The 23,020-nt window shown below is 43.2% G+C and overlaps 2 protein-coding genes across 8 annotated transcripts; both read right to left on the bottom strand.

Annotated features, from left to right (window-relative positions):
• Positions 1-4,726: 4,726 nt before the first annotated feature.
• LOC124003038 (ubiquitin carboxyl-terminal hydrolase CYLD-like) lies at positions 4,727-14,216 on the bottom strand. Its single transcript, XM_046311008.1, has 14 exons — positions 13,642-14,216; positions 12,765-13,264; positions 11,862-11,994; positions 11,010-11,254; positions 10,727-10,895; positions 7,848-7,980; positions 7,579-7,686; positions 7,225-7,304; positions 7,009-7,075; positions 6,661-6,793; positions 6,435-6,543; positions 6,133-6,251; positions 5,718-5,922; positions 4,727-5,333 (listed from the first exon to the last, which is right to left on the bottom strand). Exons 1-14 carry the CDS (start codon positions 13,829-13,831, stop codon positions 5,146-5,148), a joined length of 2,379 nt encoding a protein of 792 aa, XP_046166964.1. The 5' UTR covers positions 13,832-14,216; the 3' UTR covers positions 4,727-5,145.
• Positions 14,217-17,526: 3,310 nt separating this feature from the next.
• Positions 17,527-22,737, bottom strand: LOC124003039 (glutathione hydrolase 7-like). 7 transcript variants are annotated; one of them, XM_046311012.1, is made up of 16 exons: positions 22,695-22,737; positions 22,300-22,452; positions 21,880-22,157; positions 21,630-21,784; positions 21,378-21,495; positions 21,119-21,186; positions 20,963-21,036; positions 20,636-20,817; positions 20,465-20,552; positions 20,069-20,196; positions 19,886-19,974; positions 19,540-19,692; positions 19,306-19,423; positions 19,035-19,172; positions 18,832-18,931; positions 17,527-18,711 (listed from the first exon to the last, which is right to left on the bottom strand). In XM_046311012.1, exons 2-16 carry the CDS (start codon positions 22,445-22,447, stop codon positions 18,560-18,562), a joined length of 1,989 nt encoding a protein of 662 aa, XP_046166968.1. In that variant the 5' UTR covers positions 22,448-22,452; positions 22,695-22,737; the 3' UTR covers positions 17,527-18,559. The 7 variants fall into 7 exon arrangements, 4 of the variants coding, with proteins under 4 accessions (XP_046166968.1, XP_046166969.1, XP_046166966.1 ...); XM_046311013.1 differs by lacking the exon at positions 22,695-22,737 and adding an exon at positions 22,539-22,677; XM_046311010.1 differs by lacking the exon at positions 22,695-22,737 and having other exon boundaries at positions 22,300-22,529.
• Positions 22,738-23,020: the final 283 nt, after the last annotated feature.

Raw genomic sequence — 23,020 nt, 5'->3', positions numbered from 1 at the left:
CACTGTAGTCAAGGTACTACTGCACATGAATACATTGTGAAAATAAGCATTTTAGTGGTGCATGTACATTGTGTGGATCAGCAAATCATTCATAGTCAATGAATTATTCACATTTAGAACATTGGTGTTTCTACAATATTTCCCCTCAGTTCTCAGATTGACCAGTAGAGAAGTCTGTTCTGTGTTTGAGTCATTTTAAGACCCTCTCAGATCAGTGTGGCTAAATCTCATTATGAGAATTATCAACGTTGATGGAGGAACAACTTGCGATAATACCAACAACTCCTCCCCTCAGTAGAGACCACATGCTTTAGTTCATGATTTAGTTCATGATATGCCAAATCTGTACCTTTCTTTATAAAGTACACTATACAGTATATACTAAACTATGTGGACACACCTTCAAATTAGTGGATTTGACTATTTCAGACACACCTGTTGCTGACAGGTGTATAAAATCGAGCACACAGCCATGCAATCTGCGTAGATGAGCATTGGCAGTAAAATGGCCTTACTGGAGAGCTCAGTGACTCAGTGAAGCACCATCATAGGATGCCACCTTTCCAACAAGTCAGATCGTCACCTGTCCTGCTAAAGCTACCCCAGTCAACTGTAAGTGCGGTTATTGTGAAGTGGAAACATCGAGGAGCAAGAACAGCTCAGCCGCGAAGTGGTAGGCCACACAAGCTCACAGAACAGGACCGCCGAGTGCTGAAGCACGCGGAGCGTTAAAATTGTTTGTCCTTGGTTGCAACACTCATTACTAAGTTCCAAACTGCCCCTGGAAGCAACGTCAGCACAAGAACTGTTTGTTCAGGAGTTTAATGAAATGGGTTTTCGTTGCCAAGCAGCAGCACACAAGCCTAAGATCCCCATGCGCAATGCCAGAGTCGGCTGGAGTGGTGTAAAGCTCGCCGCCATTAGACTCTGGAGAAGTGAATCACGCATTACCATCTGGCAGTCCGATGGACGAATCTGGGTTTAGTGAATGCCAGGATTGTCATGGTTTTGTCGAGCTGTGCAGTTACCTCCCAGCTACCCAGTCACCGTCTGTTACTACTCACAACCCTCCACAGTCAGCACCAGATTCAAGCCTTCGTGGACGCCGGGGCCGCAGATTACTTCATTGATCAAGATTTTGCCAGAGAATTACAAATCTCCTGCGTGAAATGTCCTATCCCTCTGCAGATTCAAGCCCTCGATGGACACCCCATTGGCTCAGGCCATGTGGAATATCAGAACAAGCCCATTCTACTGCAGCTTGAGCTGAATCACTCAGAGACTCTTAGATTTATTTTGATCACTGCTCCCGAGAACCCCCTTATCCTAGGGTACCCCTGGCTAGCGCTACATAACCCACTATTCTCCTGGTTCACGGGACACTTACTAGACTGGGGCAAGGACTGCTATACTAAATGTCTAAGACCCCCACCAAGAGCTTCGTCGTGTCCTCCTGCATCCATTGGAGACCGCTCTTCCTCCCAAATACTTTGACCTACGGGAGGCTTTCAGTAAGAGGCAAGTGGCCACCCTCCCCCTCATCGTCCATACGACTGTGCTATAGAACTCCTACCCGGCTCCACACTTCCCCGGGGCCGTCTGTACTCCCTCTCAAGCCCTGAAGCAGTGGTCATGGACAATTACATCCGGGAGTCGCTGGAGGCAGGATTAATTTGCTCCTCTACATCCCCAGCGGGTGCAGGCTTCTTCTTCATGGGTAAGAAGGATGGAGGCCTGCGTCCGTGCATCGATTACAGAGGGCTGAACCAGATTATGATCAAGTATCATTACCCCCTACCCCTGATGTCCGCTGCCTTGGAGTTGGCCCAAGGCGCCCAATTCTTCACCAAACTGGATCTACGCAACGCTTACAATCTGGTGAGAATCAGGGTAGGAGGTGAGTGGAAAACTGACTTTAACACCTAGTGTTTATCACTGGGCTACCTCCATCTCAAGGGCTTACAACTATCCTGATGGTCGTTGATCGATTCTCCAAGGCAGCCCATTTCATAGTCTTACCAAAGTTGCCTTCAGCGAAGGAGACAGCTGATCAAATGATTACCCATGTCTTCAGACTACACAGGCTTTCCCAGGACATTGTCTCAGATCGGGGGCCCCAGTTCGTTGCACGGTATTGGAAGGCCTTCTACGCTCTGTTGGGGGCATCGATGAGTTCCTCCTCGGGGTTCCACCCACAGTAGAATGGGCAAAATGAGCGTCTCCACTCAGGCTAGCAACTGGAGCAGGTTCTTCATCTGGGCGCAGTATGCTCATAACACACTGCCAAACTCGTCCACTGGACTGTCACCATTTGAGTGTCAGTTTGGGTTCACCCCCTCCCTGTTTCCTGAACAAGAGGCCGAAGTGAGGGTGCCATCGGCTGAGGCGTTCATTCAACGATGTTGTCGCACCTGGATCAGAGCGCGATCCTCTTTGCTCCGCTTCTCTGCCCGACATCAACATCAGGCAAGCCATCACTAAAGACCTCTTCGGGTCCTCTGACCGGGTCAATGGGTGTGAATGTCCACCCGTGATCTTCCCTTAGAGGTGGAATCACAGAAACTCGCTCCTTGCTACATTCCTCGCTACATAGGACCCTTCAAGATCCTGAGTCGCATCAACCCGGTTACCTATCGTCTCCAGCTTCCCAGGTCCATGAGGGTCTGTCCATATCTATCCTTCCATATCTCCTGTCTCAAGCTGGTAAGTACCAGTCCCTTCTCTCCCCCCACACCTGCTCCTCTGCTACACTGTCTGGCATCTGTTGGAGGCTCGCAAGGTCCAAGGGAACCTGCAGTACCTGGTGGACTGGGAAAGGAGCGGTATGGGTCCCGGCCCGGGACATCCTACATCGGGGTCTGGTAAGAGACTTCAACAGACTACGTGGTGGCTGTCAGGACTCCGCGGCTGGAGCCTGGAGCCGCTCCTAGGGTGGGGTACTGTCATGGTTCCTCTGGGCACCAGAGGGCGGAAGAGACTTTCTTTGTTACTTAGATGTTGCTTATAATTTCATTATGTTTTCTGTCCTTGTTTGCAGAAGCTTGATTTTGGTTGCCCTGTGTAAGTTATCTAGTCCTAGTGTTTTTTCAGTATTACTGTGATCATTCTGTTCCCTTATTTTTCGTAAAGTATTTACATTTATCCTAAACCACTGATTCCTCATCTGGCCCATTCTCTGCACCTGGATCCAACTCCACCACGTCACAAGGACAACGCTACCTGCCCCATTGCATAGTGCCAACTGTCAAGTTTGGCGGAGGAGGAATAATAGTCTGGGGCTGTTTTTTCATGATTCTGTGCTTCCAACTTTGCGGCAACAATTTGGGGAAGGCCCTTTACTGTGTCAGCATGACAATGCCCCCGTGCACAAAGCGAGGTCTATACAGAAATGGTTTGTTGAGATCGGTGTGGAAGAACTTGACTGGCCTGCACAGAGCCCTGACCTCAAACCCATCCATGGGATGAATTGGAATGAGTCAAGCCTAATCGCCCAACATCAGTACCCGGCCTCACTAATGCTCTTGTGGCTGAATGGAAGCAAGTCCTCGCAGCAATTTTCCAACGTCTAGTGGAAAGCCTTTCCAGAAGAGTGGAGGCTGTTAAAGCAGCAGAGGGGGAGACCAACTCCATATTAATGCCCATGATTTTGGAATGAGATGGGGTTTTATTGAAAGGACAATCACTTCCCATACCATAACTACGTTTTCCACTGTGTGAGACATTGAATCCACAAGACATTGAATCCAAATCCACAAGAGGGCTTCTCAGCCCTTTTAACTTCCCTGGCCTCATCAACAGTTGTACTCAGGCCAGAATTCAGGCATAACCAGCTACCCAGCAGCTTTATCAACAGCCCTGCCTACCTCTTGGCAAACCCAAGCTCTTTCAAATATGACCTGAGAATAAAATCTGTCTATTTTAAAGAATTCAACATAGATTAAACCTTGACATAGAATCAAATGTTATTTGTCACATGCAGATTGTCCAGGTAGCTATTTGGTTATTAACTATTTAGTAGCATTATGACTTGGGGTAGAAGCTGTTCAGGGTCCTGTTGGTGCATTGGTACCGCTGGCTGTGCAGTAGCAGAGACAATAGTCTCTGTCTTCGGAGTCTTTGACCGTTTTTAAGGTCTTCCTTTGACACCGCCTGGTAAAGAGGTCCTGGATGGCAGGAAGCTCGGTCCCAGTGATTTTATTTGGACCCAAGTTCTGATTTAATTTATTTTCATAAAAAGGTTTTTCGTTGTTGGACATAAGACTGTACAATTACCAGGAAATCAGATCAAAGTGATTTTAACTTAAGAAATCTGTTCCCAAGTTTTCCCACGCATAAATAGAGCAATAATGTGACTGTATCCCAATGTAATCAATGTTTTTGACAAATATTATATCTGTTTGGGCTTCTTCAGTCAATTTGCAGGTTACTAATTATTTGTAATTGTTTCAGCCCCCAAACATCCACTCAATAAAAATTAGTCTGTGGCTTAATGTAATTGGGGACCCCTGATCTACAGCATGTCTCTATCTCCCTTCCATACCCAAAATATGTTTTTTTAAGAACTGGGGGATTTCTGGGCATAATTCAATCTTAACTGAAACACAATTGAAATAGTTTAAATGCACATTTTGATCATTTTAAGCAGACTATTACAACCAAATTAAACTGGGAATGGATAACTTAGCCCTTTTCATTCAACATTTTCAGTCAATAAAACACAAGGTACTACAGTATATATTATTTCTTTCCTTCAACATAAAAAAAGCAGGAAAACACTGACATTCAACAGAATTCCACAAGCAGTCATAGATCCACTTCAATTCCATAAATCTTCAGTATACATAGAAATGTGCAACAATAAAACATTACCAATAGTTCAATTGCCCTTCCTAACCCCAACTTCACCAATCAACCTTTATTGAAACAAAGGTCAATTACAATGACAAAGGAAAACATTTGAGAAGACCATGGTGATTATTTCAGTTATCATAAAAGCATCCCTTTAAAGTTTAAGTTCTTCAACTAATCAGTGTTTTGTTTTTGTGAAAACGAACTGATGTCATGGCGATGCTGAATCCAAGGTTATTTTAGCACTGTTGTGAGAACACTGTGTTCTCTTCAGTACACTTCAGCCTTGTGCTGGCTTTATCTGTAGAGGGCCATGGATGCGCTCTGGTACAAACACATGTAGGAGTCACACAGTAGCCTGCGGACAGGCTCTCCAGCCTGGGAGGGGTCAGCCCACACTAGCTCCTCCTCTGACTGAGACAGGAAGTCACCCACCTCAGGACAAGCCCTGATCTCTGGAATGTTGTAGCCACTGTGGTCATCACCTGTAGAGGGGGCAGATGATTATTTATCAGAGTGGAAGATAGATAAGACTAGACATATGTCATGGTGCAGTGTTTTCGCAACATCAAGTCAGGAGGTTCATAGACAAACGCATGTTATTGGATAACTAGTGAACAGGAAAGACAAATAACATCACAAAGCATGGAACAGTCTGCAATTGTACATTCATGATTATTTGTTCAGCACCTCGGGAGAAATGAAAATAGTAGTATGTTCTTCCTTTTAGATTGTTTTACCAACCCGATGCCATTAACACACATCCAATGAATAGATTTTTAAAATAAACAGTGCTTCAACAGACTTGTTATGGTAATAGACTAAATTCTTATTTATAAAATAATTGTGTTCTTTGAGGTCAATCTCACCACATCTGTCCGCCATGCTGTCGAAGAAGAGCCAGGAGCGAGGGCCAGGCCCATACTTCACAAAAGACACATAGTGGCTGGTGTGGATGCAGAGCACAGCGAACAACTTCATCATGTGCCTGGGTAAAGGGGCATCTGCCGGAACCTCCGCTGGCACTGCCAGGGCTCTAGGGCAGTGGCCCTTCCGAGACGGATGGGTGTGCACCTGTCACAAAGGGAGAAGTGGAGATGGAGGAGGGGAAGAGGGAAAGTAGAGAGGGAGATTCAGTAAGATAAAGAAAAATAAATCAATACACTTGCAAGTAGAAAAGATGTAAATCAATTTGTAAGTCGCTCTGGATAAGAGCGTCTGCTAAATGACTTAAATGTAAATGTAAATGTAAATCAAACAGTAATGCTGCTTAACGGTGTCTACCTGTGTCTTGCAAGTAGTGCAGTACTGTTTGACTCTTCCTGGCTGGAGCTTGCGGTCCTGTAGGCACTGAGGGCACTCATACTCTGCCAAACGCCCACAGAGGAAGCACTCTCGGGGGGCTGATGGGAGAAAGAAGGTGGGAAGCTGTCACTCAACCTGAAGACAGTTTACTATGGCAAGCTATGTTTAGGGATTTACTGTATGGCCTTTAATTCATAGTTACATGCGTGGCAGACGTGTGACCAGCGTTTTGCAAAAACACTCTGTCAGTCTTCATTACATTGACTGATGGTGTAACTCACAGTTGTACAGAAGATCTGTGATGTCAAGCTCTGTTGAAGGGATGATGTGGGGGAACATCTTGTACTTTTTCCCAAACCTTGGCATCTGGACCATGAGACAGGATGGGATCTGAGGGATATATTAGAAACATTTAGAGCAATGGGATTGCCTTCCAAAAAGAACGTGGGCGGCTTACAAGGCCTCGTAAACATAACTCCTTAGACAACCTTGCACAGTATCACCAACCTCCTCAAACTTGAGGCCACAAGACAGGAAGGAGGTATCCAGCAGCTGCTGAACCGTGGGAGTCTGTGTCACCTGCTCCTTATCCAGAATAATCTGGAATGTGTAGGCATCCTGAGATGTGTTGTTATTCGATCTGAGACCCAGAGAACAATCAAGCTAAGCTACTCAATCATGGCAGAGTGACCAAACAGAAACTCAGAGAAAAGTCAAGACAATTAGAATGGAGATGAGCAGAGTGAGGAGGGGAAGCAAGGAGCAATAAGTAGCCTACAGCATAACCTGCAAGAAAGAGAAAGATATGGGTCAGGAGGTCAAATAGAGCAGCAGAGAAAGGTGACTGGTTCAAACCTGAGTTTAAGCAATGGCTCTATGCACAGCACCCGCTGTATAAGGATTGTGATGAACTCTTCAGGGTCTGCAGGGAGGCAGGATAACACCATTTAAGAGAAATCAGAGACACTGCAGCCACTCAAAATTGATAATTTAGACATAATTTCCCTTAGCTGGTATCACATTTCTGTTAAGAGACCCATAGAAACAACACTATGAGAAGTGTGTGAGTACCTTTCTCTTCTGTTACAAAGGTGTCACAGCCGAGTTGCTTGCGGAAGTTCATTACGCTCTCAGCAGGCACAAAACCTTGTCTGTGGATTACACCCACTGATGTCACTCTCAGTGGCCACACAGAAATACACACAACACACAGAAATGCACATTCATATAAAGTGCCTATACTGGGCCTGAACATACACTACCAATGTGCCAAAGTAATACCAGACATGCATTGAGAGAAGGCGTTTTCTTTCTCAGTCTGGGTAGATTACAATGTCATAACGCCCTTATTTTGAAGAGCAGTTGATAATACAGGCACGCCTGAGGGTCAAGAGGATATAGAAAAAAAGTACAGAATGTTTATACCGGCGCAAACAGTTAACGATGTCTCTCCTCAGAGAGCGAGATATGCTCTGTTCTGTGTCAGCTGGTTTGTGGCAAACACTGTCCAGGGTCATGGATGAGCTGAACAGACTGTGGAAAGATGTATTACCTTTGTTAGCTTGGCAGTGGTCCTGGCACAGCATTAAGTCATTCTTACAAGAAACTGGGCTTAACAAAAAATGATGCCCAACAGTGTAAAATTGTCATACAACTATGAGTTAGGAACAATGAGCAACAGGAAGTAAGTTTACCTGAAGAGAGTGGCATCGAGGTAGCAGGAGTTGTAGTGCCCCTGGATCCCCTTCATCTTGCCCACGAGCAAAGACAAGGCTTCCGACTCAGGGATAGGAGGGACATTCTCATCGGTTTCCTCCAATGGAGTAACTGATGCAAACCAAACAAAAACATGGGAGTACCACTTAGATAATAGAAATCCAACTGATGAATGCTTTATATCTGCTGTTGGTGGGTGTTTGGTTCATTGTGTGTATGGTTTATGGCTACCCGGACTATTTGCATTGTGTGCTCCCCTCAACCCCTCTTTATAATTTTTTTACCCCCAATTTCATGGTATCCAATTGTTAGTAGTTACTGTCTTGTTTCATCGCTACAACTCCTGTATGGACTCGGGAGAGGCGAAGGTCGAGAGCCATGCGTCCTCCGAAACACAACCCAACCAAGCCGCAATTCTTCTTAACACAGCGCGCATCCAACCCGGAAGCCAGCCGCACCAATGTGTCGGAGGAAACATGGCTCTCGGAGGAATGTGTCGGAGGAAACACCGTGCGCGATGAGACAAGGCTATCCCTACTGGCCAAACCCTCCCTAACCCGGACGACGCTAGGCCAATTGTGCGCCGCCCATGGGCCTCCCAGTCGCGGCCGGCTGCAACAGGGCTCGAATGCAGTGCCTTAGACCACTGCGCCACCTGGGAAGCCCCTCCAACCACTCTTTTTACACTGCTGCTACTCTCCGTTTATCATATGCATATTCACTTTAATTATACATTCATGTACATACTACCGTAATTGGGCAGACCAACCAGTGCTCCCATACAGTGGCTAACCGGGCTGTCTGCATTGTGTCCCACCCACCACCCGCCAACCTCTCTTTTACGCTACTGCTACTCTCTGTTCATCATATATGCATAGTCACTTTAACCATATCTACATGTACAGTGGGGCAAAAAAAGTATTTAGTCAGCCACCAATTGTGTTCTCAAGTTCTCCTACTTAAAAAGATGAGAGGCCTGTAATTTTCATCATAGGTACACTTCAACTAGACAAAATGAGAAAAAAAATGTAGGATTTTGTAGGACATTGTAGGATTTTTTATGAATTTCTTTGCAAATTATGGTGGAAAATAATTATTTGGTCAATAACAAAAGTTTCTCAATACTTGGTTATATACCCTTTGTTGGCAATGACAGAGGTCAAATGTTTTCTGTAAGTCTTCACAAGGTTCACACACTGTTGCTGGTATTTTGGCCCATTCCTCCATGCAGATCTCCTTTAGAGCAGTGATGTTTTGGGGCTGTTGCTGGGCAACACGGACTTTCAACTCCCTCCAAAGATTTTCTATGGGATTGAGATCTGGAGACTGGCTAGGCCACTCCAGGACCTTGAAATGTTTCTTACGAAGCCACTCCTTCGTTGCCTGGGCGGTGCGTTTGGGATCATTGTCATGCTGAAAGACACAGCCATGTTTTATCTTCAATGCCCTTGCTGATGGAAGGAGGTTTTCACTCAAAATCTCACGATACATGGCCCCATTCATTCTTTCCTTTACACGGATGAGTCGTCCTGGTCCCTTTGCAGAAAAACAGCCCCAAAACATGATGTTTCCACCCCCATGCTTCACAGTAGGTATGATGTTCTTTGGATGCAACTCAGCTTTCTTTGTCCTCCAAACACTACGAGTTGAGTTTTTACCAAAAAGTTATCTTTTGGTTTCATCTGACCATATGACATTCTCCCAATCTTCTTCTGGATCATCCAAATGCTCTCTAGCAAACTTCAGACGGGCCTGGACATGTACTGGCTTAAGCAGGGGGACATGTCTGGCACTGCAGGATTTGAGTCCCTGGCGGCGTAGTGTGTTACTGATGGTAGGCTTTGTTACTTTGGTCCCAGCTCTCTGCAGGTCATTCACTAGGTCCCCTCGTGTGGTTCTGTGATTTTTGTGATCATTCTTGTTATCAGTTTGACCCCATGGGGTGAGATCTTGCGTGGAGCCCCAGATCGAGGGAGATTATCAGTGGTCTTGTATATCTTCCATTTCCTAATAATTGCTCCCACAGTTGATTTCTTCAAACCAAGCTGCTTACCTATTGCAGATTTAGTCTTCCCAGCCTGGTGCAGGTCTACAATTTTGTTTCTGGTGTCCTTTGACAGTTATTTGGTCTTGGCCATAGTGGAGTTTGGAGTGTGACTGTTTGAGGTTGTGGACAGGTGTCTTTTATACTGATAACAAGTTCAAACAGCTGCCATTAATACAGGTAATGAGTGGAGAACAGAAGAGCCTCTTAAAGAAGAAGTTACAGGTCTGTGAGAGCCAGAAATCTTGCTTGTTTGTAGGTGACCAAATACTTATTTTCCACCATAATTTGCAAATAAATTCATTAAAAAACCTACAATGTGATTTTCCTCATGTTATTTCCTCATTTTGTCTGTCATAGTTGAAGTGTACCAATGATGAAAATTACAGGCCTCTCATATTTTTAAGTGGGAGAACTTGCACAATTGGTGGCTGACTAAATACTTTTTTGCCCCACTGTACATACTACCTCAATCAGCCTGACTAACCAGTGTCTGTATGTAGCCTCGCTACTTTTATAGCCTCGCTACTGTATATAGCCTATCTTTTTACTGTTGGTTACTGTTGTTTTATTCCTTAACCTAACGATTGTTCACCTAATACCTTTTTTACACTATTGGTTAGAGCCTGTAAGTAAGCATTTCACTGTAAGGTCTTGTTGTATTCAGCGCACGTGACAAATAAACTTTGATTTGAGGTGTGGGCTGCAAACCAATGCTTATAAGGCTATTATTACACCGGCACAACCTGAGATTATCGACACTGTTTCTGCATTTGTTAGTGTTAGGAAGGACCTATACAAGTAGTGTCTAACCTGGGAGGATATTTGTGGCTTTGAAGGTCTCCTTTCCAGAGCGGAGACATAGGAACCTTCCATCTGGACTGCACTTTGTTAGGGGCAAAAATAGGGCCCTGCCCCCTTTACAAGTGAAATACCGCTGGCCTCCATACGTCCCATCTGAGCAATTATTCACCTCATAATCCTGATGGCAAAAGAGTTGCTGAGGAATCAAATCTGATTGAGATATTGAAATCTCAGAAAGGAGAATAATAGGTAAGCTCAATAACATTGCTTAAACAGTTCACATTACACTCACCAGCTCAATTCCTGCCCAGTCAATTTTATTTTCTGAAAGGACTCCCATCCACTGGATTACCCCATATACAGTGATCCCAGTGTTGGACGTTACCTCCACCAGGGATCCCACATCAAAAGTGTGGTGTGACAGGCTTTCGGGTGGGGTGACACTCTGGTCTACGTGGTTTATATCTCTCACTTGTCGTCCACATGATCCCATATTAGGCATGGAGTTGATACGTGACCCCGCTTTTCTGTTAAGACCTGGGGGAGAAGAAGTTGAAGAGGGATAAGAATGACGGATCACATGGTTTCTGTCCTTGTCACAAGACCCATGTCATGAGACTGATCTGTGGTAAACATGTCTATCTCCATAAGAGGTATGTAGAGAGCTCAGAGCATGTGATGATCTCTGCTGCTACATTCCAGAGCACCTGGGCCAGTTTTACCAGTTCTGTACAAGGAACCGCACTTTGCCCACTGTCTAGCCACAGGTGCTGTTCATTGCCGTCCAATAACGTGTAGCACTTATATTTTAGCATTTCTTCCTGATAAGGGGGAGGCGGGTGGAGGGGTATTTTGCTTGCAGGTACCCCAATGCGCAGCAAGTCCTAAAATGATGATAACCGTTCAAAGAATTATGTCTGTGCAAAGCACGTTTGAAATGAGAGCCCAAAGCCACTGGGTTCTGAAAGCTGATATTCTTTCCTTACAAGAAAACAAGTAAAGTATGTAATGGGTTTAAAGACTAGAAAAGCCAGGTAAATGTGTCATATTTGGTAAATAAATGCACGTAGGCCTATGAGCTTGCTTACTGATCAATGACAATGCATGGGGATTGAACACCAGCAAGTAAACATGCACTACTGACCCTCTGAATGACTGTCTTTCCAGCTAGGGCCAAGGCCTACAGAGTATGCTGGGACAACCTGGACAATGTCTGCTGCACTGAACAGGGGAAGAGGGGCGGGCTTCTTAGATGACACTGTTTGATTTGAGTCTTGCTGAAATGGAAAGGAAAAAAATAGATCAAGTAAACACAATTCCTATACAGTAGCAATGCTGAGAATTGTTACTGGTAAGCCAGAAATACAACAAAATGCATTCGAACAACTGCAAATTCCTCAGTGTTATTAAGTTTCAGATGTTACGTAAAAGTTATGTACTTTAACTAATCCGATAACATTATGGATCTTCCCCTGATGCCTTGTTTACACCTACAGTGTCATTGTGCAAAAATGGTACACAGCGTCATCTGGATATGTGTGCAACAAAAGTAAAACAGTAAAACAACCTTCTGCTACCATTTCTGTCAAGCTGTCTATGCGTACAGTTTGACACATACGTTTGATAAATCCAAATATGCACCATACAGAATGCACTGCAACTGCCTCTGCAACGCAATGCTGCAAGGCAAATGCAGCGTTCCATTGGAAACTAATGTACTTCTGGTGTACCAAAATGCAATGACGCTGTCGGTGTGATCGCAGCGTGAGAGACATTCTTGTCTCCTGCTGTCACTTCCTGAAACTCATGTAAATCAATGAGAGGTTCAGGTGTACTTGACATGTACAGTTTGCAGTGTCTGTCATACTGTGTAATCATTAGGCTACATTTTTCAATTATCGATGAGAGGATCAAAGACGGTAGAAATTCCTGATTATTTGCTTATTACATTGGGAAAAATGCTCAAAGTTATTCAACTTTCTCTATGGCAGTGTCTATGCTGATGTGGACATACCAGATACCAGATTTATATAAGTTGCATACTCACCACAAACTCAACCTCAAAGCCCAGCATCAGCAGGTCTCCTTGGTTCTCCTTCTTACCGATCAGCATTAGGTTCTTAACCAGCCCTGGTTGGTGACCCTTCTTGTGCTTAACTACCACCAGGTCATCCTGAGACAGCACACAGATAGCCAAAAAAAGCTGGGGGTTACACAGGAGCTCCAGGCGTTTGCTGGAGGGGGACACGAAGAGCAGTAGCTGGGCCTGGTGGCAGGTGAGGGGGTATGTGTCCTCCATCTTCACCATGCCCCCACTCTTAGGGTTACCCCCACTGCTGCCACCTCCGTACAACAGTCCCATCAGCTCTCCCTTCTGCATCTCTGCCTCCACACGCACGATACATCCTCTTGCAAACCCTTTTCTTGCCTTCCCCCGTGTCACTATGAAGAACTTGTCCTTCCCTTCTCTTTTTGAATCCATCCCTCTTTTAAAGTGCAATATTCCTGCTGACAAGCAATGCAGACGTTGTGTTACTAGAAGCCACCCTGTCAGGGAAAGAAGTAAAGAAAGTATTATTGTATCCTTCTGATAGTGAATGTGAATTCACAGCCATTCCATTGTGCTGTCACACTCAACGCATGGCTCTAATTTACAAAGAAGTGACAGATAGGTAGAATCAAGGAATGCAAAAGGACTTCCTTTATACATTATTTGGGTATACAGTTTTTTAAATCAATTCAGTTTAGGATTTTTTTTTTTGTCGTGACCTTTGGCAGTTTTTAACGATAATTTAACATCAATCTCAGTGGTAACACTATAAGGGTTTTAACACATTGTTTCAACAAAATAAGATACATGGCAACAATGTATCTCTAGTAATGACCTTTTATTACTAGAATGTAATTGAGTCAATCTTACTGACCGTTTTTCCAAGTATTTGAAGAGCAGTTACTCCGAAGTTGTACACACATTCGATTGCAAGGTAAACTAAATCCTCGCTCCCGTAGCACGGGTATAAGGAAGTCATTCAGCCCAGTTAACTGATACTGTAGCTCTGTGACCGAACACGCCCGTTTTATACGGTTCTCTATCTGACAGAGACAATTCAGCATGAAAATCGTGATTTTTCTTCAAGATAATATTGCGTCAGAGAATTCACAAATTATCATTAGGATTTTGGGTAACGTTATATCTAATCTTACTTATTGTATCAGTCACATAAAATTGCAGGTTGTCAATCAGTGTCGCAAATAATTGAACAGTATCAAGACAGAGTAGCCTACTCGGGTATTTAAACTTCAATGTGGGGTAATGTTAACCTTATCACTCTTATTATCTACAATATAATATCCCCCTCCCCATGAGTGACAGAGGGAATATCAGCTATGCATATATATATATTTATTTTTAAACATGTATGCCCTAGGCCTATTGTTAGAAACAAAAACACCATCTGGTTATAACCTTGGTCGGTTACATTGCGTGTTGTTGTGGTGGTGCAGCAAACTAAAAGGAGCTAGCTAGCTGTTAGCTAACTAACGTTCATTAGCTAGCTGTGTAGCTAGCTCATTGAAAACTCTTGCTTGCAGGCAGTTGAAGAAAATATCGTCTTCCTCTGTCACCCACCAGGTGAAAACATATTTTAAATAATTGTTCGGATTATATAATCAAATCAAATGGCATTAACCATGAGAAAGATTTTGGGCGCTTGACAGCTGCTTTTTATCTGATTAAAATTAAATCTCTGCATTGTCAGTTTAGACGCGGGGCTGGAGAATGGGAGCGAGGGACGTTTAAAATTTTGATTGACAGATCGGTAGAAATATGTTCTTTAATTAACATATATTTAAGCAATAAGGTACGAGGGGGTGCCAATATGCCACGGCTACGGGTTGTTCTTAGGACAAAGCCTTTAGCCGTGGACACATCCTTTAGCCGTGGTATATTGGGCATACCACAAACCCAAGGTGCCTTATTGCTACAATAAACTGGTTACCAACGTAATTAGAGCAGTAAAAATACATTTTTGTCATACCCGTAGCATACGGTCTGATATACCACTGCTGTCAGCCAATCAGCATTCAGGGTGTGAACCACCCAGTTCATATTTTAAAATAAATTCGCATAAATATTATATGATATGCTCAAGTTATATATTTCATAAATATATTCTGGACATATATGTAAATATATTTTGAATTCCCAGCATGTATGTACATACAGTGCCTCTTTCAGAAAGTATTCACAACCCTTGACTTTTCCACACACATCTTGTTGTTATAAAGTGGGATTAAAATGGATTTAATAGCAAACATGTTGGTCAACGATCTACACAAAATAATCTGTAATGTCAGTGAAAGACATTTTCTTAACATAAAAAAAAAATAAAAAATGAAAAACCAAAAACACTAGTACTGTATACCTTGATGAGATAAATCAAATAAAATCAAATGTATTTATATAGCCCTTTGTACATCAGCTGATATCTCAAAGTGCTGTAAAGAAACCCAGCCTAAAACCCCAAACAGCAAGCAATGCAGGTGTAGAAGCACGGTGGCTAGGAAAAAAAGAAACCTAGAGAGGAACCAGGCTATGTGGGGTAGCCAGTCCTCTTCTGGCTGTGCCGGGTGGAGATTATAACAGAACATGGCCAAGATGTTCAAATGTTCATTAATGACCAGCATGGTCGTATAATAATAAGGCAGAACAGTTGAAACTGGAGCAGCAGCACGGTCAGGTGGACTGGGGACAGCAATTATTGACTGTATGCTTGTTTTACTCAATGTGTAACTCTGTGTCGTTGTATCTGTCGAACTGCTTTGCTTTATCTTGGCCAGGTCGCAATTGTAAATGAGAACTTGTTCTCAACTTGCCTACCTGGTTAAATAAAGGTTAAATAAAATAAATAAAAATGGTCCTAGGGCTCAGGTCAGTTAAAACTGGAGCAGCAGCACGGCCAGGTGGACTGGGGACAGCAAGGAGTCATCATGTCAGATAGTCCTGGGGCATGGTCTTAGGGCTCAGGTCCTCCGAGAGAGAGAAAGAAAGAGAGAAGGAGAGAATTAGAGAACGCACACTTAGATTCACACAGGACACCGAATAGGACAGGAGAAGTACTCCAGATATACAGTGCCTTGCGAAAGTATTCGGTCCCCTTGAACTTTGCAACCTTTTGCCACATTTCAGGCTTCAAACATAAAGATATAAAACTGTATTTTTTTTGTAAAGAATCAACAACAAGTGGGACACAATCATGAATTTTTCAGTTTTTGATTTGTTAAAAAAGTTTGAAACATCCAATAAATGTCGTTCCACTTCATGATTGTGTCCCACTTGTTGATTTTTCACAAAAAAATACAGTTTTATATCTTTATGTTTATCTTTATGCTTTCGAAAGGCACTGTAACAAACTGACCCTAGCCCCCCGACACAAACTACTGCAGCATAAATACTGGAGGCTGAGACACAGATAACTACTCAAACCTGAGTCAATACATGTTAGAATCCCCTTTGGCAGCGATTACATCTTTCTGGATAAATCTCTTAAGAGCTTTTCACACCTGGATTGTGAAACATTTGCCCATTATTCTTTTCAAAATTCTTCAAGCTCTGTTGTTGATCATGGCTAGACCATTTTCAGGTCTTGCCATAGATTTTCAAGCAGATTTAAGTCAAAACTGTAACTCAGCCACTCAGGAACATTCACTGTCTTCTTGGTAAGCAACTCCAGTGTAGATATGGCCATGCTCAAAGGGATATTCAGTGTCTGATTTTTATTTTTTACCCCATCTACCAAATAGGTGCCCTTCTTTGCGAGGCATTGGAAAACTTCCCTGGTCTTTTTAGCAGAGTATGTGTTAGAAATTCACTGCTCGAGCGTGGGATACAGAGATGAGGTAGCCATTCAAAATGATCTAAAACACTATTATTGCACACTGTGAGTCCATGCAATTTATTTGACTTGTCAAGTTTTACTCCTGAACTTATTTAGGTTTACCCTAACAAAGGGGTTGAATACTTATTGACTCAAGACATTTCAGTTTTACATTTTTTATTAATTTGTACAAATGTTGAAAAAACAATTCCAATTTGACATTAAGGGATATTTTGTGTTGGCAGTCAATTGTTTTTCTCAATTGAATCCATTTTAAATTCATGCTGTAACGCAACAAAATGTGGAAAAAGTCAAGGGGTGTGAATACTTTGAAGGCACTGTATGTGAAATACATTCATTTTCCATATGGGCTGGCCAGCGACATAATCCATCTCCCAGGAATATGTGGTTAGTCATCTGTCATAATTATGGTTTTGTATTGTTCTCAATAACAGAAAGTTTCATAAAATGTGTTCTTAAGCCATTATGATACTGTTTTGTCTTTGTATAGTGACATTGGAGGTATGTATTTGTTTGCCAACCTTCCTATGCCAATTTCCTATGACATCAGCCCTTTGGCACATTCTCTACTCCGAAGAGGCCCTGGCTAGTAGGAGAGTATGTGTTGTAAGTGTAACGGATGTGAAACGGCTAGCTTATTTAGCGGTACGCACTAAATAGCGTTTCAATCAGTGACGTCACCTGCTCTGAGACCTTGAAGTAGTAGTTCCCCTTGCTCTGTAAGGGCCGTGGCTTTTGTGGAGCGATGGGTAACAATGCTTCGTGGGTGACTGTTGTTGATGTGTGCAGAGGGTCCCTGGTTCGCGCCCGGGTCGTATGGGCGAGGGGACGGTCTAAAGTTATACTGTTACATAAGGAAGGTGTTGAGCACACAGTTTAATACTTTGGGCTGCTGATTAACAAGCTAAAGAGTTAAAACCAACAATGAAAACATAGACACAGGCACATGCCTTTAATGTAAGGGTTGACAGTGCCACTGATATTTGAATAAGAGTAACTTTTTAAAATCTGGATATTTGCCATTTCAACCCATCCCACACTGCATTCATTATTAGGGGCAGGGTTTGGTGGCTTGTTTGAGAGTCAACATTCACACATGAAGTGCATTCTTGGAGATATACAGTAGCTGGTGGCTATATGGATCATCTTTACCTCGACAAAACAGCAGTGACTAACAGCAAATATCTGATTTGTAAAGCTATTGAGCGATAATGTATTTGCCTCTAACTTCTACCAAACATTAGGCCAAACTATATTTATCTAGTTCTGCCTAGGCAAGTAGTGCCCCCTATTGGACAACCAATACTATTGTGACCTAGGTTGATGGGTATAGGCTACTCACATCTTCACACGCAGAATCTGAGATGAAATTCATGTCTACCATAGGAGGTTGGTGGCACCTTAATTGGGGCGGACGGGCTCGTGGTAACGGCTGGAGCGGAATGGGATCAAATACATCAAACTCATGGTTTCCCTGTGTCTGATGCCATTCCATGGACGCTGTTCCGGGCCATTACTATGAGCGGTCTTCCCGTCATCAGCCTCCTGTGATGTCTACCACCTTTGTATTAGATCTGCCTTAATGTATGCCATCTTCCAGGAGGGACATATTTATTTTAAAAAATGTGGGGGAACCAGTCGGATAAAACACTCCAAACAGTCTAACCGACCACTCAGAGGTGCCCGCATAGTCCTAAAGCACACCATTGCCTCATTTTGTATCACTTTCCAATGATAAAACTTGGGAGAAGACAAAAATGCAATTTCAGAATGTGTGTGTGTGTGGGGGGAGACATGTCCCGCCACCAATGGAAGTTGCACGCCTGCCATCATCACACTAGGTAAATCTAAAATTGTAATATATTCATTTTTTAATAAACATACAACTCAAATATTACTTAATCTTCTTATGTTCACATTGAAATAAAGCCATATTCTCAGAAAGCTAGGCAGAGCCAGCCACAGCACGAGGGTCAACAATGCCCCTAATGATGTCATTGGTTTTCTGGGCACCCTGCACCAGGGACAGCAGCCCCACTCTGTAGACAGTGTGTCCTTTCAAACGCAACACCTTCACATCCTCCTCCAGGAACTCAGCTGAGGGGAGATAGTTTGGAAAATAAGAATGAGAAAAAAGTGGAGTGGTTTCAAACCATTTCAAAGCTGATTTCCCACCCACAATTAAGTGTAGATAAAGAAAATATCAGAAATGCTCACAGTCCACCAGGAGTCTGCTCGGCTTAAGTTGGGGATGGAGTCGTCCCAGTGATATGCTATCATTCAGATTTTTGTTATATGATAAAATATTAATCAAGACCTGAAACAAAAAGCACAATGAAAGGTAATGAAATCACAAGGACATTAACTTTTAGATAACAAAAAGGCATGAACATTAAAGAGTATTTTTTTACATGTCAGACCTGGGTGACACCACTGAGGCTGGACTCTCCATTAGAAGATCCCAGGGCCACATAGGATCCACATTTACCTAGAGACGGTATCACAATTGTTGGCATAATAAATGACAGAGGCCGCTTGCCTGGCTGGACCCTGTTCGTCTGCAAAGAAAACAAAAGTGTTGATGTAGGATATTTTTACAAAAAGGTTGTTTCTCTGATTGACAGTTTAGAATTATGTTATGTTAATACATTATACAGCCCAAACTTGCATTGTACTGTGGTATGCTGTTACCAGGTTAGATATTAACAGTCCCTGGGTTTTAATTGGCCAGGAGAAGTCCAAGATCTGGCTGTTCAGGAGAATGCCTGAAGGGGTTAAAATTTTACTTCCAAAGGGCCTGTTCAGTGAGCTGAAACATAAAATAAAAAAAATTGAACAAGTGCAAGACTTAAGCTATCCCACACCATATTCACAACGCTAATGTAAACATGTTATCTCCTTCAGGTAAACTCCTAATCACAGCACCTGGTAACAGACACAATGATGTCATCGGGACCCATCACGACCACCTGGCTGGCCACAGCTCCACTCGGCAGGTCATAGACAGTAGAGTAGTGTTTGGGAGGAGACGCCTGCGAGTCACTGATCAACTGACGGAGCACTACAGCCTGTCGCTTGCTTTAACGGAGACACAGATATAAGGTGGTGGTGGTGGTGGTGGGGGGGGGGGGGGCACTGCACATCCTCCTCCATCAGTAGAGGACAATTGTTCACAGAAATTCCTGTCATTGCATTTCAGAAGGACTTAAATTGCATGGCTAATCTACTTAGAACATGGTGAGGAAGTGAATGCACGCTTGTTAATGTTTACCTTAGCATCTTGGAGATGAGTGCAGAAACTGATGGGGTATACATAGGGTCTCCGAGCCCACTAGCCATAGTCAGGGACGCTTTCAGTGACTTCAAAATGAACACAATACACTTTTATTAGGGGGAACCTTTTCTGCACACTGTGAATGACATGGGTCTCACTTCAGAGCTTGAGATACAGTACCTCAGCAATCCAGTGGTTTGCTCTATACGTTGTACTATTCCCATTGAGGTGGAAGTCCTCCAAAATGTTGAGGGCTGAGATCAGAGCAGCACCAATTGAAGGGGGAGGTGGCACGAGAACTCGGAATCCTGAGGGAGGGTGTTGTCAGGAAATATTGTGTAGACCTGAAGAGGCTGGTCAGGGGAGGACAGCTCATAATAATGGATGGAATCCAACAATTAATTATGTTCCAGCCATTATTATGAGCCTGTCCTACTACCCATTTAAAGTGCCACCAGGCACCACTGGTGTAGACAAAATATTATGTTGACAAATGCAGCTAATCCCAACATACTGTAGAATTTTCTTGTTTGTAGGCTACTTCCTATAAAGAGTATGAAGTATGACTATGTTTACCCTGATACAGGCCTTCAATTGGCTGCTCTATGACTGCACTGTAGTTTCTGAGATCCTCCTTGGTTAGAATTCCTCCATTTTCTTGCACCTAAAATACAACACAGGTTAAATATGCATATGATTCAATGCAATTTGCTGAGGGCTATGTTCTTAGCTAACACATTTATTTACCTCACTGGCCATTTCCTGTGTTAGAGTCCCATTGTAGAATTCTGACACCCCAGCCTCCAGGACAGCAGCCAGACTTGGTGTTTTCATAAGAGAGCCGGGGGACAGAGCATGGCCTTTTGGCAAGAACATGTCCCTGAAGCGCAATGACATATTCTGACCTTTCACCTTGGTTATGGCCTCTGCTGCAGGGTTAGACAAATATCAAAGTCTATTGGTGAAAACATGCAATTGGTCTAATTTTGTATTGAGGCTTTCATACAGATTGTACAGGCATGAGAAGTAAAACAGTAAGAAAAAGACATGGTATGATTGTGAATCACTCCTTACCAAGTCTGTGAGAGACATTAAAGCCATCTCTGGCTACATTGGCAGCCCTGGTGACAATATCCTCCCATGACAGTCTGGGGTGAAACAATAACAAACATAGGCTAGTATGTGCTTCTGAACACAAACATGAAATTGCACATAATGAAAACCCCTCACCTTCCATACAGTTTATGGGCTTGGTACAACCCTCTGAGCAAGCCTGGCACACCTACAATCAGACCTGGCTGGATGGTTAAGGAAAGACGTTACAATTTAAAAATCTCTTTTGAAGCCCCAGTATACATGTTGCATGACTATCTGAGACTAGCCACACAATTCGAGATAATTGTTCAACACATTGTGTTATCCTAAAAACGAAAGATCTACAATAAGTTATGTATTTTTACTCATACACTGTTGTCATACAGCACATCACCTTTAGCTCTGGGTCAATTTGCAGGATCTCCTCCTTGATTCCAGAGGGTGCCGTTTCCTGGAAATTAATCACCTTCCTTATATTCATCCGGATGTCATGAACCAGCATCACCCCTCCCCTACAGAAAAATACATAATTAAGTCAGGTGGACCATGAATGTCCTGTCCATCCACATGATAACCTATGGACAATCATTATGCCACATATATAGTGCACTTGACGTTAACTTTCTCAAATGCATTTGTCACTTACCCGCCAATACCTGATGCATGTGGATGGACTATCCCCAGGCACAGGGTGGCAACAATGGCAGAATCCACACTGGAGCCTTGTTCATTCAGCACCCTACGACCAAGCTCTGTACAGTGTTCATGGTCCGTCACCAACACACTCCCTCTGAAGACCTGCTGACCCCATTATAGTAAGGATGAAGATAAATATAGGGCAATAAGTAAAAGTTGTTCTAAATAGTTTCTATACATTTTTCTAAGTGAGAACATACCTCATTTGTCCCTAGATAAATCTGCAGGACCATAGCGGTGGTGACTGCTATGGCAATGATGAGAGAGGCAGCATAGATGGGTATGATGGCATCCTGCCAAGTGCCACACCTACTTGGCCCCCCAGGCTGCAGGTCCCTATCCATCTCTCTAAAGGAGGACAAGCTTAGATCAGCCAGGTTAGGGTGCTGGCTCCCAGAGGCTAGATGTCTCAGGGGCAATTCTTTTGGGAGACTGCTGAGGTCTGGAGCAGAACTGAGGCCACCATGGCCATAGAGACCTGGAGGGAGAGATTTTAGACCCTGTCAGAGTGGAGGTGGGCAAAAAAAAAACTACTGTACATGTGTGGCAATTTGTGGTTGATACAAGCAATATTTGACTTGATATCATAAGTAGCATTGAGTTGCTACCAAACCAACTACCTTTGTTTCGGTTATGCTCATTCTGAAAGTTCCCATTTTGCCCTTTGGTCAATGTGTCATCCACAGTCAACTGAGGTAAGCCCTCAAAGCTCTTGTAACCAACTGGGGATTGTCTGCTACTAAGTTTAGTCTCAGGACTGACATCCATTTTCCCTATGTTCACACAGAGATAAGCACATGATGTACAATTAGACAGACACAGGACTACCCTCTCCCTTCCCATCTGATGACTAGCAAACCTGCAAGTCAGCATGGTGAAAACAAGCTGTACAACACAGGTGTTGGAGCAGTAGAATGTAGAGATACACAAAAACAATTGCACTATGTTACTAATCTAGAAGAACAGAAAATATAACACAGTTTTATGAGCTCTCCATTGCTTGCTTCCCTCTTACCTGCCTTAACACATGAATAATGACAAACGGGTTAAGAATTACTCAGCCAATCAGATAGGCCAATTAAGTAACCAATTGATCAGCCATTTTTTTTAAAGTAGTATACACTGAGCTGTTTCTGTAACCTTCTTTTACATATTGTGTCGCATAACATTGAATTGGATAACATTAGTAATGCTTTTTGGTCACCAAATAGCCCTGATCATGCAGTTCTGACAGGAATGGAATAAAGGAACAATGGTGCAATCACGTGGGTCATCCTTTTTATTGCTATATGAAATGTTTAACTCACACACAACAATCTGACAAAATACATATGTGTAATG

Source organism: Oncorhynchus gorbuscha, linkage group LG18, assembly GCF_021184085.1.
Source record: "Oncorhynchus gorbuscha isolate QuinsamMale2020 ecotype Even-year linkage group LG18, OgorEven_v1.0, whole genome shotgun sequence".
In the NCBI taxonomy this organism is placed as follows: Eukaryota; Metazoa; Chordata; class Actinopteri; order Salmoniformes; family Salmonidae; genus Oncorhynchus; species Oncorhynchus gorbuscha.
This window is presented reverse-complemented; position numbering and strand designations above follow the sequence as displayed.

What these genes read in the sequence shown, in the direction of transcription:
- LOC124003038 (XM_046311008.1), bottom strand. Translation starts at nt 13,831, where the DNA reads ATGCTGAATTGTCTCTGTCAGATAGAGAACCGTATAAAACGGGCGTGT. An exon ending in GCTTTGAGGTTGAGTTTGTG is followed by an intron (nt 11,995 to 12,764) that starts GTGAGTATGCAA and finishes TTTCCATTTCAG; the next exon opens with CAAGACTCAAATCAAACAGT. An exon ending in ACTGGGCAGGAATTGAGCTG is followed by an intron (nt 10,896 to 11,009) that starts GTGAGTGTAATG and finishes TTTTGCCATCAG; the next exon opens with GATTATGAGGTGAATAATTG.
- LOC124003039 (XM_046311010.1), bottom strand. Translation starts at nt 22,522, where the DNA reads ATGGGAAGGGAGAGGGTAGTCCTGTGTCTGTCTAATTGTACATCATGT. An exon ending in CATGCATCAGGTATTGGCGG is followed by an intron (nt 21,496 to 21,629) that starts GTAAGTGACAAA and finishes ATTTTTCTGTAG; the next exon opens with GGGAGGGGTGATGCTGGTTC. An exon ending in GACTGTTAATATCTAACCTG is followed by an intron (nt 19,173 to 19,305) that starts GTAACAGCATAC and finishes TTTTCTTTGCAG; the next exon opens with ACGAACAGGGTCCAGCCAGG.